General features: G+C 43.7%; 1 protein-coding gene across 11 annotated transcripts in view; it reads right to left on the bottom strand.

Moving 5' to 3' along the window:
* The window catches only part of SPATA13 (spermatogenesis associated 13), a 330,065-nt gene that overhangs the window by 40,328 nt on the left and 273,857 nt on the right, over positions 1-15,880 (bottom strand). For all 11 annotated transcript variants that reach the window (XM_054529388.2, XM_054529387.2, XM_054529396.2 and 8 more), the window contains one exon: positions 14,418-14,562. In XM_054529388.2, the coding sequence (XP_054385363.2) occupies positions 14,418-14,562 (145 nt within the window). The remainder of the gene's footprint in view (positions 1-14,417; positions 14,563-15,880) is intronic.

Below are 15,880 nucleotides of genomic sequence, written 5' to 3'. Positions count from 1 at the left end.
GATGTTGAAAACACATAAGATGTTATGATCAATTTTATTCTATAGATACAGAAAGTTATTTTTGGTAAGCTGGTCCCAAAACCCATATAAATTTACATACACATGGGAAAGAAATGTCATACAATTCTTGGAGAGGCAAGTTAATAGCAGTATCTCAAACTCAGAACAGTAGTCAGCACTTGACCTCTCCAGGAGGATTTCTGGAGACTGACTAGGTTCATTAAGGTTCTTGAGATTGAGTGGCCATTAGGGTTCCTTTGAGCTCCACATTTCTGATACCTTCTTATTTTAAGTATGACATGGTAGATATTTTCTTGTATGACCACCTCCTAATTAAGTGCAGAGAGATGACCAGCACCAAAGTTTCCCACCTGCTGCAGCTTCCCTGCTGTTTCTGTAAAGCAGCAGCCTCCCTTCAGGGTACAGACATATCCAGAACCCAGGAATATCCTTGGAACTTTATGTCCCCACTAACTTTGATATGGTCCCATTACCAAGAACTACAGGACAGGTGCTAGGCAGAGGGGCAGGCCCCAGGGGAGAGTCATGCTGTCCCCTGGGAAAGCACAGCCATCAGCTTTAGGACATGGGCTGAAGGGTGGGCACATCAGCCAAGAACCAAGGCTGCCACGGGCTGGAATGACCCATAATCCCAACTCCCATATGGACAATGACTACTCAGAATCAGGAGTGACACAGCCAGGACCTGTGGACATCACTGGCCATCTCCCACAGCTGAGACGGGGCTGCACTTTCTAAAGCTGGGATGGGAGAGTCCTTCACAGAAAATAATTTGCTACATTTGCTATCAGTTATTCAGGCCAATGTCCATTCCCATAAATCATCGAGTGCCCAGAGCGACCCCTTCATTCTGAATGGATTAAAGACAAACATGATTATTAATCTACAGGTCACAGTGATGCTACTTTCCAGAGGAACCTGAAAGGCATTGAACGTTAACACAGGGCACGGCATGTCCTAGCACAAACCGATGAGCCGGGTAGATGCTGCTTCAGCAGGCCGACTCCTGTTGGGCAAAGGCAGGCTCAGTTCAGGTCTGACTGAAGCGCCATTCAGCAGCCACAGACTCTTCACCACAGGAGGGGCGGGCCTCATCATACAAAGCTCAGGAAATGGAGCCTGAAGTACAAGGGCAAACTCTGTGAGACTCACCCCGGCCTGCTTCAAGATAGCTATGAAGAAAAAGTGCCTCTCTTCATGCCTTCAAAGCGACTGCTTTTCACACCTTGGAGCAATGTGGACCTGAACACACAAAACCAGCGAATATGTGCTCTCGGCGGCTTCAGTGAACCCCTTCATCATTCACCCCTACTCGATATCCCACCCTCTCCAAACACAGCTCCAAACAAGATACTTCGGACCTGGGCACTGACTAGAACTTTGATTAATGCAGAAATAAATATAAAATTGTCCTTTAAAAGGTGCCAGCTTCAGCTGAAGGCCATTGTTTTCCTGTTCTCTGTAAGCGCACATGGATTTTTCATCCATCAGGGCCTAGTACAGATTTCACTTCTTTTCTGTATTTACCTGGTTATTTTCAGATCCTTAGGACCGAGCACGTTTCAAACATAACAAGAACACAACAGGGATTGGAGGAATATAACTTTTTTCTTTGTCTTAATACAAGGCAATTATTGGGACATGGTCTTTAAAACTGCCAACAGGCATATCTTTGTGCAAATCAATTAGACAATATTGTGTTTTGTGATGGAGAAAACATACGGGAAACTGAATAGAATGGAAAGCACTCTGTGTTGTTCAGTCTGATCTCATTTGAATGCTAGCTCCACTATCTACTCATTACATCTTGCTTAGCCAAGCTAGGAAAAGTTACTGAATATTTCTAAGGCCTGACCTTGTCTGTAAGATCAGGCCAGTAATACGTACAGAGTGCTACTGGCTCTTGGTGGTGGTTCGCTAGATGTTTAGCTGTCTCGCTCTCCTTCCTCTGACTTTTAATATTCTTTCTTCTTCTTTTAAAATCCAATTTCTGAAGCTTAGTAATAAGACAGATGACATTTTCAATAACTTTTACTTTTTAAGTCTAGCAGTTGAGAACTGAGAATGTTTTAACTGCTAGAAGATGAAATGTCATGAGCTTGCTAAAAAAAAAAAGTTTAACACTTTATGTTTTTCTGAGACAAGAAATAGAACACTATATTCCTTCTAAAAAATCTCGATGATAGGCAACAATGAGGCATGAAACACCAGCTAAGATAACTGCTATGGAGCTAATACAATCTCCAAGACTTGCAGACAATATGGTTTTGGGCACTAAAGGCCACATTTGTAGTCCTTGTTCCTGCACACAGAAGCCTTTCATAATTTCTAAATTCCTTCGGACTCTGTGGAATCCAGGCTGTCTCACAGCAGTCAGAAGACAGGGATTTTACTACAGGCAGTCTTAGCAGTCAGGAAAACACTTGCTGCGAGTACTGATAAGTGAATTGATTCATCTTGTTTTGTAAGAAATACAGTTGGCCCTCCGTATCTGTGGGTTACACATCTGTGGACTCAACCAACCGCAGATTGAGAACATTTAAAAAACTGTGACTGTACTGAATATGTACAGACTTTTTTCTTGTAACTATTCCCGAAACAATGCAGTATAACAACTATTTACATAGCGTTTACACTGTATTAATATTAGGTCTTTAAATAATCTAGAGGTGATTTAAAGTACATGGAGGAAGGGCATGGGTTATATGCAAATACTAGGCCATTTTATATCGGGAACTTTTGCACAGCCTTGGAGTTTGATGTCTGCAGAGTCCTGGAACCAATCCCCCTCAGACAACCAGGGATGACTGTACAATCGACAGCCAATATTCCTTGGCATGAGTATAAAGTGAGATGTGGGGGAAGGGAACGTGGCAAGGCTCATGGCATCCCCACCTAACAAGGCTCATGGCATCCCCACCTAACAATCCAAGTGCTTCATCACCAATTCTCCAATCAGCTTTCCTGAGAGCTCTACTGCTATCACGCAACAGGCACTAAGCAAGTAAATCCCAAGTTCCTATCTTCCCTCTGATTCTTTATTGAAAGAAAATATTTGAAAATTGGTTTGAGTAAAATGCAGAAGCAGCAAGAGATAATTCAAAAAACAAGAGAACAAAAAGATGTTATGAGATGCTTAAAGTCATTTCAAAGGCATCACACACACACCTCAACACCTGCTACGGCTTTTCTTTTTTTCCTTCCTTTTAACAAAAAATTTAGTGGAGTCTCTGGGTGATACAATGAAAAATCGTTAGATAATACCTAAAATTTGCAGCCCAGAGAATCTATAAAAAAGACCCAGTCAAGTTTCTCTTTTTTTTTAAATAACCTGAACAAATGTATTTTAAATTCGCTTAACTTATATTTGGATAATAAACAGTATATTATTCCATATAGACTCCAAGTGCTCTAGGACTTTACTAAGTAGACTAAATGACTTGTCTAAGCTAAGTTGCTGATTAGCGCAGTTAAATCAGTAACTCAGAACTCTGGATGTAAACAGTTTCCTGCTCATCACTGCCTTTGTCCCCTGTGCAGGTAATGCTTCCCTAATTAATTAGTAATAGTTACTGCACACTTACTGTGTGCCAGGTCATTCTTCCACATCTGTGGGACAGATCATATTAGTTTCTCCCACTACAGATAAAGACATGAAGACTTTGAGATTAAGTGACTTGCCCAAGGATTGGGATTACACTCTCACTTTTTGACCCAAAGGTCTGTTAATAAGAAAATTAACTTTCATAATAATTAGGACAGAATAAGGCCAGAATAACTGTATGAGTAACCTCCCTTTTGTGATGCACTTACGCTATGAATCAAGAATTCTTACTGCCTTATTCTGTTGACAGTCCTAAGGAAAAACAGAAATATGGTGTGATCTGATCAAACCATCAGTGCATAAATTTGTTATTCCAACAAATTAGAAGTAGGATTTTAACAACCACAAAAGAGCTAAAAAAAAAAAAAACTTTGTTTTAAACAAACAAAAAAAATACAAAGAATTTGAATAAATTTCTTTACCACAAGACTTTTCAAAGAAATAAGTTTCAGTAATTTCTCATAATTCAATTAATTTCGTTTAAAAAATCAAATTTGAAACAACATAAGCACTTCCTATGATTAAATTCCCCTACTTCCTAAATGTTGGAGATTAATATCAATTCTAAATCAAGAAATGGAACTGTCTGATGTGTAATCTTCCCATCTCTTTGAAAAACATTCAGTGAGAATAAACGCTGACACATTCATACTAACAAGCTTTCAGATACTGGTAATATATAGACAAAATAACTGTTAATATCATAGCCTAACAAATTGTTTTTCATTAGTCCTGAGCCTTTATGGGATATTTTGAGCTATAAAATCAGAAAACGATCAACACAGCTTAAGCAAAATAGATAAAATACCTCAATTTTAAGACAACTCCCCCAACATCTTCCCATGGCATTCGGGCCCTGCCCTGGCACTGAACTGCTGAACTGAAACTGGTTTTTTTTTAAGGGCACTAAGCTCCTCCCTGCCGCTGGATCCAGTGGGTATTTTTCTCTCTACACTTCGGTGCATTTCACAGTGTGAACCACTCTCACACCTGGAAGCCCTGGCTTCCTTTGACATCTGGGACACCGCTTACCTGCCTGGCTACTTTTTTTCTATTTTCTTTGTGAATTTCTTTGCCTTCACTGGTCCCCAAATGTTGGTCCTCAGAGCATGGTTCAAGATCCTCTTCTCATTTTTACCCCTACTCATATCACACTCCTTCCTAGAGTTTTAAGAACCACTTTGCTGATGACTCCCAAATCTTCATCTCTAACTTTGGGTCCCCCTCCTCAAAATCAGAGCTTCAAAATCAAGGATATGGTGATGTCATCTTCATCGAGCTGCCCATAGGTCGCTCTGACTTGACCTGCCTGGAATGGAGTAAGCTCCCCAATTGACCAACATGCTCTTCACCTAGGCTCCCTATCAGCCAGGCATCAGAGGCAGCACAGATGGCTGCTCCCTGGCCCCAAACATCCAGACAATTACCTCGACCTCTCAGTTCTTCATATCTCCCAGTGCCACTATCATTTTCCGAGGCAACAGACTCCTGAGGTCTCCAGTCCTCCATGATCCAGCCAATGATTTCTCTGAAATGCACATCTGATCATCTCACGGCCCTCAAAAGCCCTCAGTGGTTCCCAGTTGCCCAGGCTCTGTCCTCCCAGGCAGCCTGGCCTTAGGGGAGGCCCACCTCTCAGCCTCCTCCTTGGCATCCTGCTATAGCCTTGACCTGGAGCTGAGGTCCTCTGACTTGTAGCAATCGGGCTGCCTAAAAGCCCTAAGCCAAAAAAAGTGCCCCATGCACGCATGCCATGAACATAACTTAAGGCATACATACGTGCAATCATTCACCTTTGTCATGATGTAGGACAAGGCTCCCTGTGTACGATCAAGTGACTAGAATTCTGCATTGTCTCTTGTACAATCCACACCCATATGCATCCGCTATGATTTCCAGTTCTGACTTCTTTAACGTTGGGCAATAAAACCACAGACACTGGCGAAACAATGTGAATATAGACTCCTCGATTTTTCCATTTTTTCCAAGCTGTCAATTCTCATCTAATTTGATAGAATTTTCTTTAAAAATTCACTTTTATTGAGTTTCATTGGGTTTCTCCAAAGTATTCTATTTCATTGTCAGATGCCAAGTCCCCTTTCAGTCTCATATTCACATTTTATTTGCTTACATAATATCTAAATCAGTTCCATATCATCATAATAAAGCAACTGCCATAAACAGGCTTGGTGGGGTCATGCCCTTGACTCCTGGTGAGGATACAACTCTACTTGTGGGACCAGTGAAGAGGAGTCACGAAGGCAAGCGCAGGCCACACTGCGGGATCTGCCAGCTCCTTACAGAGGCCTGGAGGACACTGTGACCTGACCAGTGTAGTTTTCTCTTGGGCTACCCTACTCTCAACTTCTCAGATGTGCTCTCCTTTCTCTGGCCTCCACTTTTTGCCTGGAACACACTCCCCCTAACAACAAACTTAATCTAACTCCCTTCATCCCTCAAGCCTCATTTGAGGTCATTTCCTCCATGAGGGCTTGGGACAGCCCAGATCCGACTGGCATGCTCCCCGTTTCTACTCAGCATGAGTGCAGTTGTGGTGGTTTTTCCCATTCATCCACCACACTGGCAGCTCTGTAGGAACACTCTCTAGCTTCCTCAGAACTGCCCAGCCTCTGGTACTGTGCCTCATTTATAATAGGGACATATGCATTTGTTAAATGGATCAAAATCAAGGAAGTATCTTCAAAACCAAAAGCACATTTAAAATCCAACTCAGGCCGGGTGCGGTGGCTCACACCTCTAATCCCAGTACTTTGTAAAGCCAAGGTGGGAGGCCAGGAGTTTGAGACCAGCCTGGGCAACAGAGTGAGACTCTGTCGCTAAAGAAAATCCAAAATAATAATAATAATAATAATAATAATACAATACAATAAAATCCAATTCAGAAAGGTTCAGAGCACCCTGGACATTTCCTGAGACAATACTGGTTGATTAAGCCCTGCTGGCCCCTCCTATAGCATTTCCCAATAACGTTAAGCTCATCAAAGTATCATAATGTTGACCTGATGAGGTTTTACAACCAATACTAATCCCTAAATAGAGAAAAGTAAATAAATAAATAAGTAAATCTTTTCCATTTCTAAGGGGATGTATACATTCAGTACAAAATCAAACAGAAAAAACCAGAGAGGTAGACAGGGAAAGAATGTCACCCCCTGAATGATAATCCCCAATTGTACTTTGAAACCACTGGGCCTTAAACACACTGGAAAATGTCTTGGTACATTTTTGTTTTTTCTGTATACAGACCAACCTCAATTCTGTGCAGAAAACATCTACCAGAGTAAGAAAGCAAGTGAGGCTCCGGGGACTGTATGGGGATGGCAGGTGGGGATGGCTCCCCTTGGCGGCCACGTGGGTGGAAGCCCCTTGCTCTGCCCCCTCCCTGCAGACAGCAGCAGAAAGATGCACTGATCTGTTCACAAGAAGAGCCCCCATAAGATTCCCTAAGACCTTTGCGAGCTGTGGTCTTCCCTATTCTCTCCGGCTTAGCAAGGAGGTAGCAGCATTCCTGCAGGGTCACTCGCAAGTGCCTGTTGGGCCCCAGGGGTTCTTGGGAGGCCCAGCACCCAGCTCAGAGTGCACAAGGCCAGGCATGAGACGAGATGCCCACGAGCAGCCTGCAGATGCTTATCAAAACTACAGCTTACCCATAGGGATGGTCCACCCCAAGGATGCTAACCTTGCTCCCCAGTGGCTAGCTAGGATATGCTCCGCTTTTATCAATTTCCTGCCCTGGCAAAGCTCCTGACACGGACCTGAGTAGTGGAAGAGCAGTAACCTTGATCGTATGGGGAAGAGGACCTGTTTCTGTGGTAGAAAGTGTTCTGTTTAGAACTCAGCATTTCTTTTAAAATAGTCCTTTGTTTTTGTGGTAAAAGGGAAAATGTAGCATGCTGGATTTATCACTAAGACATTTATTTTCAAAATTTAAGTATCTTATTCCTCACTCATATCTCTAACTTTTCAGTCTCTTTTTTTTTTTTTTTAGCAGAGAGGAGGTCTCACTCTGTTGCCCAGGGCTGGAGTGCAGTGGTGCGATCTTGGCCCGCTGCAACCTCTGCCTCCCAGGCTCAAGCAATCCTCCCATCTCAGCCTCCTGAGTAGCTGGGACTACAAGCACGCACCACAACTCTTGGCTAATTTTTTGTATTTTTAGTAGAGACGGGGTTTCGCCATGTTGGCCAGGCTGGTCTCAAACTCCTGGGCTCAAGTGATCTGCCCACCTCAGCCTCCCAAAGTGCTGGGATTACAGACATGAGCCACCATGCCCAGCCTTTTTTTTTTTTTTTTTTTTTTTGAGATGAACTCTTTATTCTCATGGTAAACTCTAGCATAAACAAGGACCAATTTCGCACATCTGTGACACTTTTTACTTGCTTTCTCATTGACAAGCAGAATCCAGAATTTTTTTTTTTTTTTTTTTTTTGAGATAGAGTTTCACTCTTGTTGCCCAGGCTGGAGTGCAATGGCGCAATGTAGGCTCACTGCAACCTCCATCTTCTGTGTTCAAGCAATTCTCCTGCCTCAGCCTCCCAAGTAGCTGGGATTACAGGCATGCACCACCACACCCAGCTAATTTTGTATTTTTAGTAGAGAAAGAGATGAGCTTTCACCATGTTGGTCAGGCTAGTCTTGAACTCCTAACCTCAGGTGATCCACCACACCCGCCCAGAATCCAGAATTCTTATCGTTTCAGAGCAGGTTTTCAAAAGCACTCCTCTCTTCACCCTCACTGGCCAGCTCAGATGGGCTTCTCAGACAGGCTGCTTGGCATAAAATTTGGGTCATGCTGTCCCGTTCACAGATCAAGATGGTATTTATTTATAACCTGCCTTTAAAGGACTCAATTTTTGGTTGTTTCCTAATGAAAAATGTGGATAGGTGGTTATGATTTAGTTTTACAACCTGCCTGCTAGCAATTCGTATTATTGCATCACTCTGATAAAGAATGAGTGACTCAGCCTAGCTCACTAGAGAGCTAGACTGAGTCAATTTGCTTCTTTTCTAGCTTGCGAAAAAGAACTATATTTGCCAAAAAAAAAAGTAAAAATTTAAAAAATCAACCTGAGCAATTACTTCAGTAAGTTAGAAACATTTTTTAAAGCAAGTCAACTTGCCAAGTTTGTGTCCCCTCAAAAAGGGCATTTTCTCTGGTTTTTATATCGAGCTATTATTGTACCTCATCTTGACGTTCCTCTTTTATTATCTGGCAGTATTACTAAATGCTCTAATATGGTGTACTTACTGGTTAACTAAAGGGCTTTCAAGAAATGTAACAGACCAGGTATCTTTTTTTGAAAGGGGTCTACCCACATCAACTGACTTCGGTGCATGGGTGTGCATTCGTCCTTTGCTTGTCTCCGTGAAGTTCCCACTCAAGTCTAACAGCGAAGTAAACTGGACACTCTCCTCTCTGGGAGACAAGAAAAGCAAGCTAATCTGAACTCTGGACAAGATAAGTAGAAAGAGCAGGGGAATGGATAATAGAGAAGAAGGGAAATTCAAAGTAAGAATTCTGAAAAGCAATCAAATTTGACTTCTGATCAACATAAACAGACCGGTTAAAGGAAGAAGTATGGCTGGAACCCAATGTTAAGTACAAAAAAATTAGGAGCTTAGGTAGGCTGTGATGGAGTAAGTTGTCTCAAATGAAAGAGAAAAGCTTCATTGAAAGTAAAGCAAAGGCGGCAAAGATAATTCCCCAGGAAAATCTTCCAGCAGTGTAGGCATCCTTCCTGAAACCCAAAGGAGAAGCCACAAACACCATCCCCAACAATGCAGTGGTGTTTACAGGTTGTCACTCTTCCCTCTGATAAGGCTCCAATAAGTGCCACTGAGATTCATTATCCCAACTCTATTATCCCAAATAACACACCCAGTAGCCTACAAACATGACTCAGGCCTGTCCCACATGACCTGCCTTCGCAGGCTGTGTGGCTGTTAAGAGGTAAGACAGGTGCTTCAAACAGGGCCAGAGAAAAGCGGCGAGAGAAAGGAAGAGCACAGCATGGCGCTGCCAAGTTCTCAGAAGGGAGGGCTCCATTCACCTAGAAAGACTCTGCCTTCATTTCTTTAAAAAAAAAAAAAAAATTAAATGCAATGTTCAATTTTCTATATTTTGAGAAAAATTTAGTTGTGGGTACTACTTAATTTGGAGAGCTTTTTGTATTATTATTTTAAACTCACATAATAATTGTACAATATTTATGGGGTACAGTGTGATATTTCAATATATATATACAGTGTGGAATGAGCAAATCAGGGTAATTAGTATATCATCACCTCAAGCACTTATCATTTATTTGTATTAAGAACATTTGAATCCTCTCTTCTAGCTATTTTGAACTATACAATACATTGTCATTAACTGTGGTCACAGTAGGACTTATTCTTCCTGTCTAGCTCTATTTTTATATCCATTTACCAACCTTTGGTTATCAAGATTTTGAGAATACTTGACCAGGGAGGAGAAATATATTTTCATTATTATTTAAAAGTTGATACTACAGAAAATTTCAAATACACACAAAAGCAGATAACACCATGAACCCACAATTATCAATCTTTTGCCAATATTGTTTCAACTATTTCCCACCAACTTTTTTGGAGTATTTTAAAACAAATCTCACATATCATATTTTATGCAGAAAGTATTTCACTCTCTATCTATAATAAACAAGGACTTAAAAATAACTGCACTTATTCCAACTAACAAAATTAAAAATAATTCCTTCGTGTTGCCAAATATTCAGTTCATCTGAAAATCTCCCCAATGTGTCTGAAAATGATGCTTTTACAGCTGGTTTGCTGAGATCAATTTGTGGGCTTACTGAGCTGGATGCCATTCTAGCACTTTGTTGGTATGTAAACCTAAAACCCTCAGTGCATAGAAAGGAAGGAGTTCCAGGACTGAGATGGAAATGCTAGAGATGGTCTATCATGTGAGTCTCACCACCCCTTGGGCTGCATCTCCCCTGTGACAGCAGCTTTTATAATTAATGTATTGCTAATCTCTCTAGGCCAGAGATACTGCTGAGAGATGGTTCCACTGCAATGCAGACCTGGTCCTCCATGGAGGTAGGACACCTGTCATGGGAAAGGTGGGCATAGTTACTATACCACACAGCAGGGCCAGCTTGGTCATCTGAATGGTTTGACCTGTGAAATCTCTGGTTGTGCTGTTAACTGATCTCAGGGTCCCTAGGAACAAAACAGATGAGCGATTCCACAAAGGTACCACAAGATTGTGTAGGAGGAACTCTCCAGGGCTGGCAAGCAGAGCCCGACCTGAGCCACATGACAGAGAAGACAAGGGAGGGCCCTCACTCAACTCCCAGACTCAGGCCTCTTGATGGAGCAGAGCCAGGGAGCCTCAGGGTAGGCATCCTACCTCAAGTCTTCTTCCTAGCTTCTCAAAGAGAACTCCTACCATCAGCCTGGTGACTGTGTCCTCAGGACAGGGAAACTCCCGGCGGCAAATGTAAGTAACACTCTTCCCAAGCCTCTCTGAGTAGGAGAGATGGCTTTGGCAAGACAAGGATTTAGCTCGTGTGCACTCCTGGTTAGGAGCTAATGGCTTGGCTGAATGGCCCGGAAGAATATGTAAAGAACAAGATGGGCTGAGGATGAGTTTGGGGAAGGGGTGTAACTGGCTACATCAGAATACCCGCAGAGCATGAGATGATGTCCATCCTACATGAATCCTTATTGCAAGAGAGGCTAATTAATCATCATGTGGACATGCCGTCCCAATGTGCAGCTAGGTGCCAGTCTTCCTTCCTAGTCATCTTGATACTTGCTCAGTGGGTTCATAAAAACGAAAAAAAAAAAAAAAAGAAGAAAGAAAAAGGCCATGGTGGCAAAAATGGATGCCAAGCCTGGGCTAAACCACAGGAAGTCTGGGCCTTCCCCTCAACAAAGCTGATGATACGGTTCCCTGCAGGAACCAGACAGCCCCTTGTGGAAAGCTGATTGCAGTGGGGCCTTTTCATAATAGAGGGGGTGGTGATTTGTCCCTACTGGAAGGGCCACTTATGCTGGGCTTGGATTTGTTTTCCTGCACTGTCAGGCCTCTGTGGATCCTCCAGAAGGCCCCTATCCTGTCGCAGCATCTCACACGCCACCCAGGCCCAGAACGTCACAGAGAAGGAAGCACATGACCCCATCACACCCAATAACGACCAAATAAAAATGAAGTTACGGAGGCAGCTGGGAGACACACCCAGAAGTTGCCATACTGCCCTGGATGGGACGCAAGCTCTGAAGCAGTGACTAATTTGGAGAGGCTCGCCCACAGCAGAAGATGCAGGGCCGGAAACCAAGGGTAAATATAGAAGCGGCTTCTTAGGATTACTTAATAATACACTTGCAAAATGTTTTCTTCCCACCTAGGAACTCTGCTCTGTTGAAACTGAATTTAGTGCCCCCCAAGGGAGAAGTACTTCCTCCAGAGTTCACAGTCCTGGCCACAATGAATTAGAACCAAGGCTGGCCATTTTTGCCTCTTCATACCACTGGGAAAATGAGCACCCATGGAAAATGGGGATGGCTTTTGTGGTCACTGCTACCATATTTCTCAAATGGACTAACGCAGTCGCCTTCAAATCAATCTCCATTCCTCTTCCTTTCTCCCCACAAACTGTCCTCCCTCTCTAAGCATAAACCAGAGCATACTATGCTCCTGCTGGCAATGGCTTCACATCACACTTAGAACAAGCTCAGCCTCCTCATGACCTGCAGAGCCCTTTCCAGTGTCAGCCCACCTCCCAGCCTGCAACATCCTCGTCTGCCTCTTGCTCCCTGAGCTCCTGTCACTGTGACCTCCTTGCTGAACCTCAGACACATCATGTTTCCTGACTGTCTTTGGGCTTCTGGTGCTCCTTCTGCTAGGACTTCTCCTCCCTTGGATCTCTGCCTCACTGCCTCCTACTCACCCGTCCCCAGCATCACCTCCTTGGAGAGGTGGCTCTCTCCCCCACCTACTCCTACTCCTCACATTACCCAAAGTCATCTTCTGCAGGGCCGTGACTGGTGCCTTGGTGCATCCTACACATTGACTTATGGAATCTGTTCAAATGCTGAAACGTAAACTTTGCATGACGTTTTATTCTCCACAAATTCTCTATTTCCTTCCTTTCCCCGCTTTGCCATTCTGGTAGGGATGTGTTGCTTAAATCTGCCTCTGGTTATCAACGCTGAAGACGCACTGCATGGAACTGGAGGACTAGTTATCCTAAGAGGTCCTAGACTTGGAGGTGTCTGCTGCCACTATGAGGCTCTGGGTGTCTCCCTCTAGGGAAGAGAGAGAGGGTTCACGGAACAGGTGTGTCGTGTTAGAATGACACTCTTTGGAAATGAATGCTCTCTGTCCTGTTTTATTTTTCTTTATAGTACTGTCTGCCCTGTTAAATACTTACTTGGCCTGCCTTCACATATAGAAGGCAAGGGTCCCTGGAGACAGACACTCCACCCTCCTCCCTGTTCCAGTACCACCAGGTGGTGGACATATCACCTAAGCTCGGACAGCTGAATCTTCCATCCTGGGACCTGAACCCGTGGGTGAGTGACAGAAAGACAGTCACTAACTCCTAATAAGTTAACTCCTTATTATAACTCCTCCCCAAATAAGCATACACTTCTTCAAGATAGGGTCTTTAATTAAATGTTTTGTATTTTCAAAGTGCCCACTGGATACCCAGATAAAGTGCTCACTGGATACCTCACTAGCTCCTGGGACGGTGCCATGGCCAGTCTCCCCATCACACACCTTCCTGCGGCTCCTCCACTCCCACGAGTGAACCTGGTTGCCATCCCTTCCCTAGCCTGGTTCCCCAGCCATCCCATCAATTCTGGGCACACCTGGCACCCTTCCAATAAATTCCCTTTTTGCTTAGGACAGCCAGAGTTAGGTTTTGTTGCTTTTCAACAAAGGAACGCTAAAATTAAAACATTTTTAACATAACAACAAAAACCAGTGTTACAGAAAGCAGGGAAAGGCTGTGTGTACACAGGTATGGGGTGGGAGGAGAAGTGCTCTACATTCCTACCAAACAATGCTATTGTTATTTCTGCCTATTCTTTTAAAATCTTCTGCCATATGGGTACACGCTGCATATTGTTACAAACATGGTATATGTTTTTGATTGAATTGTGTCCCCTCAAAAAGATGGTGAAGTCCTAACCCCCACTACCCATGAGTGTGACCTTATTTGGAAATAGTCTTGGTAGATAATCACATTAAGATGAGGTCACTAAGTTGGGCCCACATGCAGTAAGCCTGGTGTCTTTACAAAAAGGGGAAATCTGAACATAGACAGACACAGGGGAGAACGCCATGTGAACATGAAGGCAGAGATGAGGCAATGCTCCTACAAGCCAAGGAACACTGAGGGCACCAGACGCGAGGAGAGCAGCCTGGAGCAGACCCTCCCTCACAGCCCTCAGAAGAAACTGACCCTGCTGACACGTTGATCTTGGATTTCTAGCCTGGGTCTCGGTTCTTTAGGGATCTCCACCTGCAGGAATGTATGTACACGGACACCACAGGAGGGGCAAACTTCTCAAACTTAGAGCCACCAGCCTGGCACACAGAGCATCTACCCCAGACAGCAAATGATGCACCATTCTCCTGAGATGAGCCGTTCTCACTCCCAGACAAACGCGCCCTGGCCCGAGGGAGGCGCGAAAGTGCAGAACCTGCTGCCTCAGGTTAGCTGGAAACAGTCAGATGGGCCCATGGCAGCTCTGAAAGGAAAGGGACTCTAAGACTCACTGTTGGATGCTCTCATCTGCCGCCGGCGTCCCACACGGTCCAACCCAATGGGGGTGCTCTGGGAGAATGTGAAGGGCCGGAACCGGGCCGACACAGCCTTGTAGGGTGGCACCTGGTGAGCAGGCATGGGCGGCCTGGAAGCCGGCTGCAAAAAGAAAGCAAAATCTGTGAGGAGGTGCCAGGAAGTGGCAGCTCTTGCAAGCACCTCACATGCATAACGCTCTCACCTCGAAGCCACTCACAGACGTGAAATGGTTTCTCCAATCCTGCCACGAGTTGCAGGCTGCACCGAAGCCCACTGGCAACTCATGATGCTACAGTTTTTAACAATCCTGATCAGCTTACTGGCCCGCACCCTGCAGCCTCATGTTTCATCTCCCTTGTCTGCAACATGCCAATAGGTGACACTAAGGAAAAAGAAGCTTCTGAGAAGAGGAAGGCACATTTAGGAAGCAGTGGAGTTGTCACACAGATGCAGGGTCACAAGGGTAAGAAGATGCTTTCCCAGGGGTGACCTCTGGAGGAAGCCAGGACAAGGCCACAAACCCGGCCAGGTGGCCAACTGTGATCCTCACATCCTTCTTCAGCCTCCTTTGCTCCTCCTCGCCGACACAGAGCCCGGCATAGACGAGCCCTCAATAAGGATTTGTGGAGCTGAAGGCAAGCCTTGCTTACCCAAACTCACACGGCAGTGGAGCTTTAGTTGAAAGAAGTGGTTTTCCATCTAGTTGCCCAGGTCTCTCTTATAATGCCCTTCTGGTTTTCTATAATAGCGATCCCTAAACTATTAATCAACGGCCCAGTTGCTTTATGCGTTCCTTAGCGTTCCTTAGATTTCTTTTTTTCTTCTTTTGTTTATTACATGCATATTCTGCTTATGTAATTCCTTAGGTTTTCTTACAATTTTCCCACTCAATTCCCTACATTAGGTTATAGTACAGAAAATTACTTTGCACATTCCTTTTGGCTGCTCTGAAATGAAACCCTTTCTAAGGCTATGGAGCATCCTGAACTATTGTTCTGAGTTAAAATGGGTGACAATTTGCTTCAGTACAGAATCATTTCCCAACAGTGGAGCACCTTCAGAGAAAAGATTCTTAAAATTTTCATGATATTCTGTAACTTAATTTTTTAACCTTAAGAAATCAATTCAATTTATTTAAGCAAGAGTTTTTGAGTGCTTGTTATAAACAAGGCATTGTGTGGGGCTTTACAGGAAAAACGTAAATGTATACAATCCAGTACTAGTACAGTATAGGAGTTCCCTTTTAAGATAATTTTATGGGTTACTTATGACATCAGCTACCAGGTTTTAAAAATGAAAGTGGGCATATATATTACTCATATATTGTTCTGTGAATGTTTACCATGGCCAGGGTATTAGCCTCTCCAAATAAGTATACACTTCTCCAAGATAGGGTCTTTAATTAAATGTTTTGTATTTTCAAAGTGCCCACTGGATA

This window comes from Pongo abelii, chromosome 14, assembly GCF_028885655.2.
Source record: "Pongo abelii isolate AG06213 chromosome 14, NHGRI_mPonAbe1-v2.0_pri, whole genome shotgun sequence".
In the NCBI taxonomy this organism is placed as follows: Eukaryota; Metazoa; Chordata; class Mammalia; order Primates; family Hominidae; genus Pongo; species Pongo abelii.
Note: the sequence above shows the minus strand (reverse complement) of the source record. Positions and strands in the feature narration are given on the sequence as shown.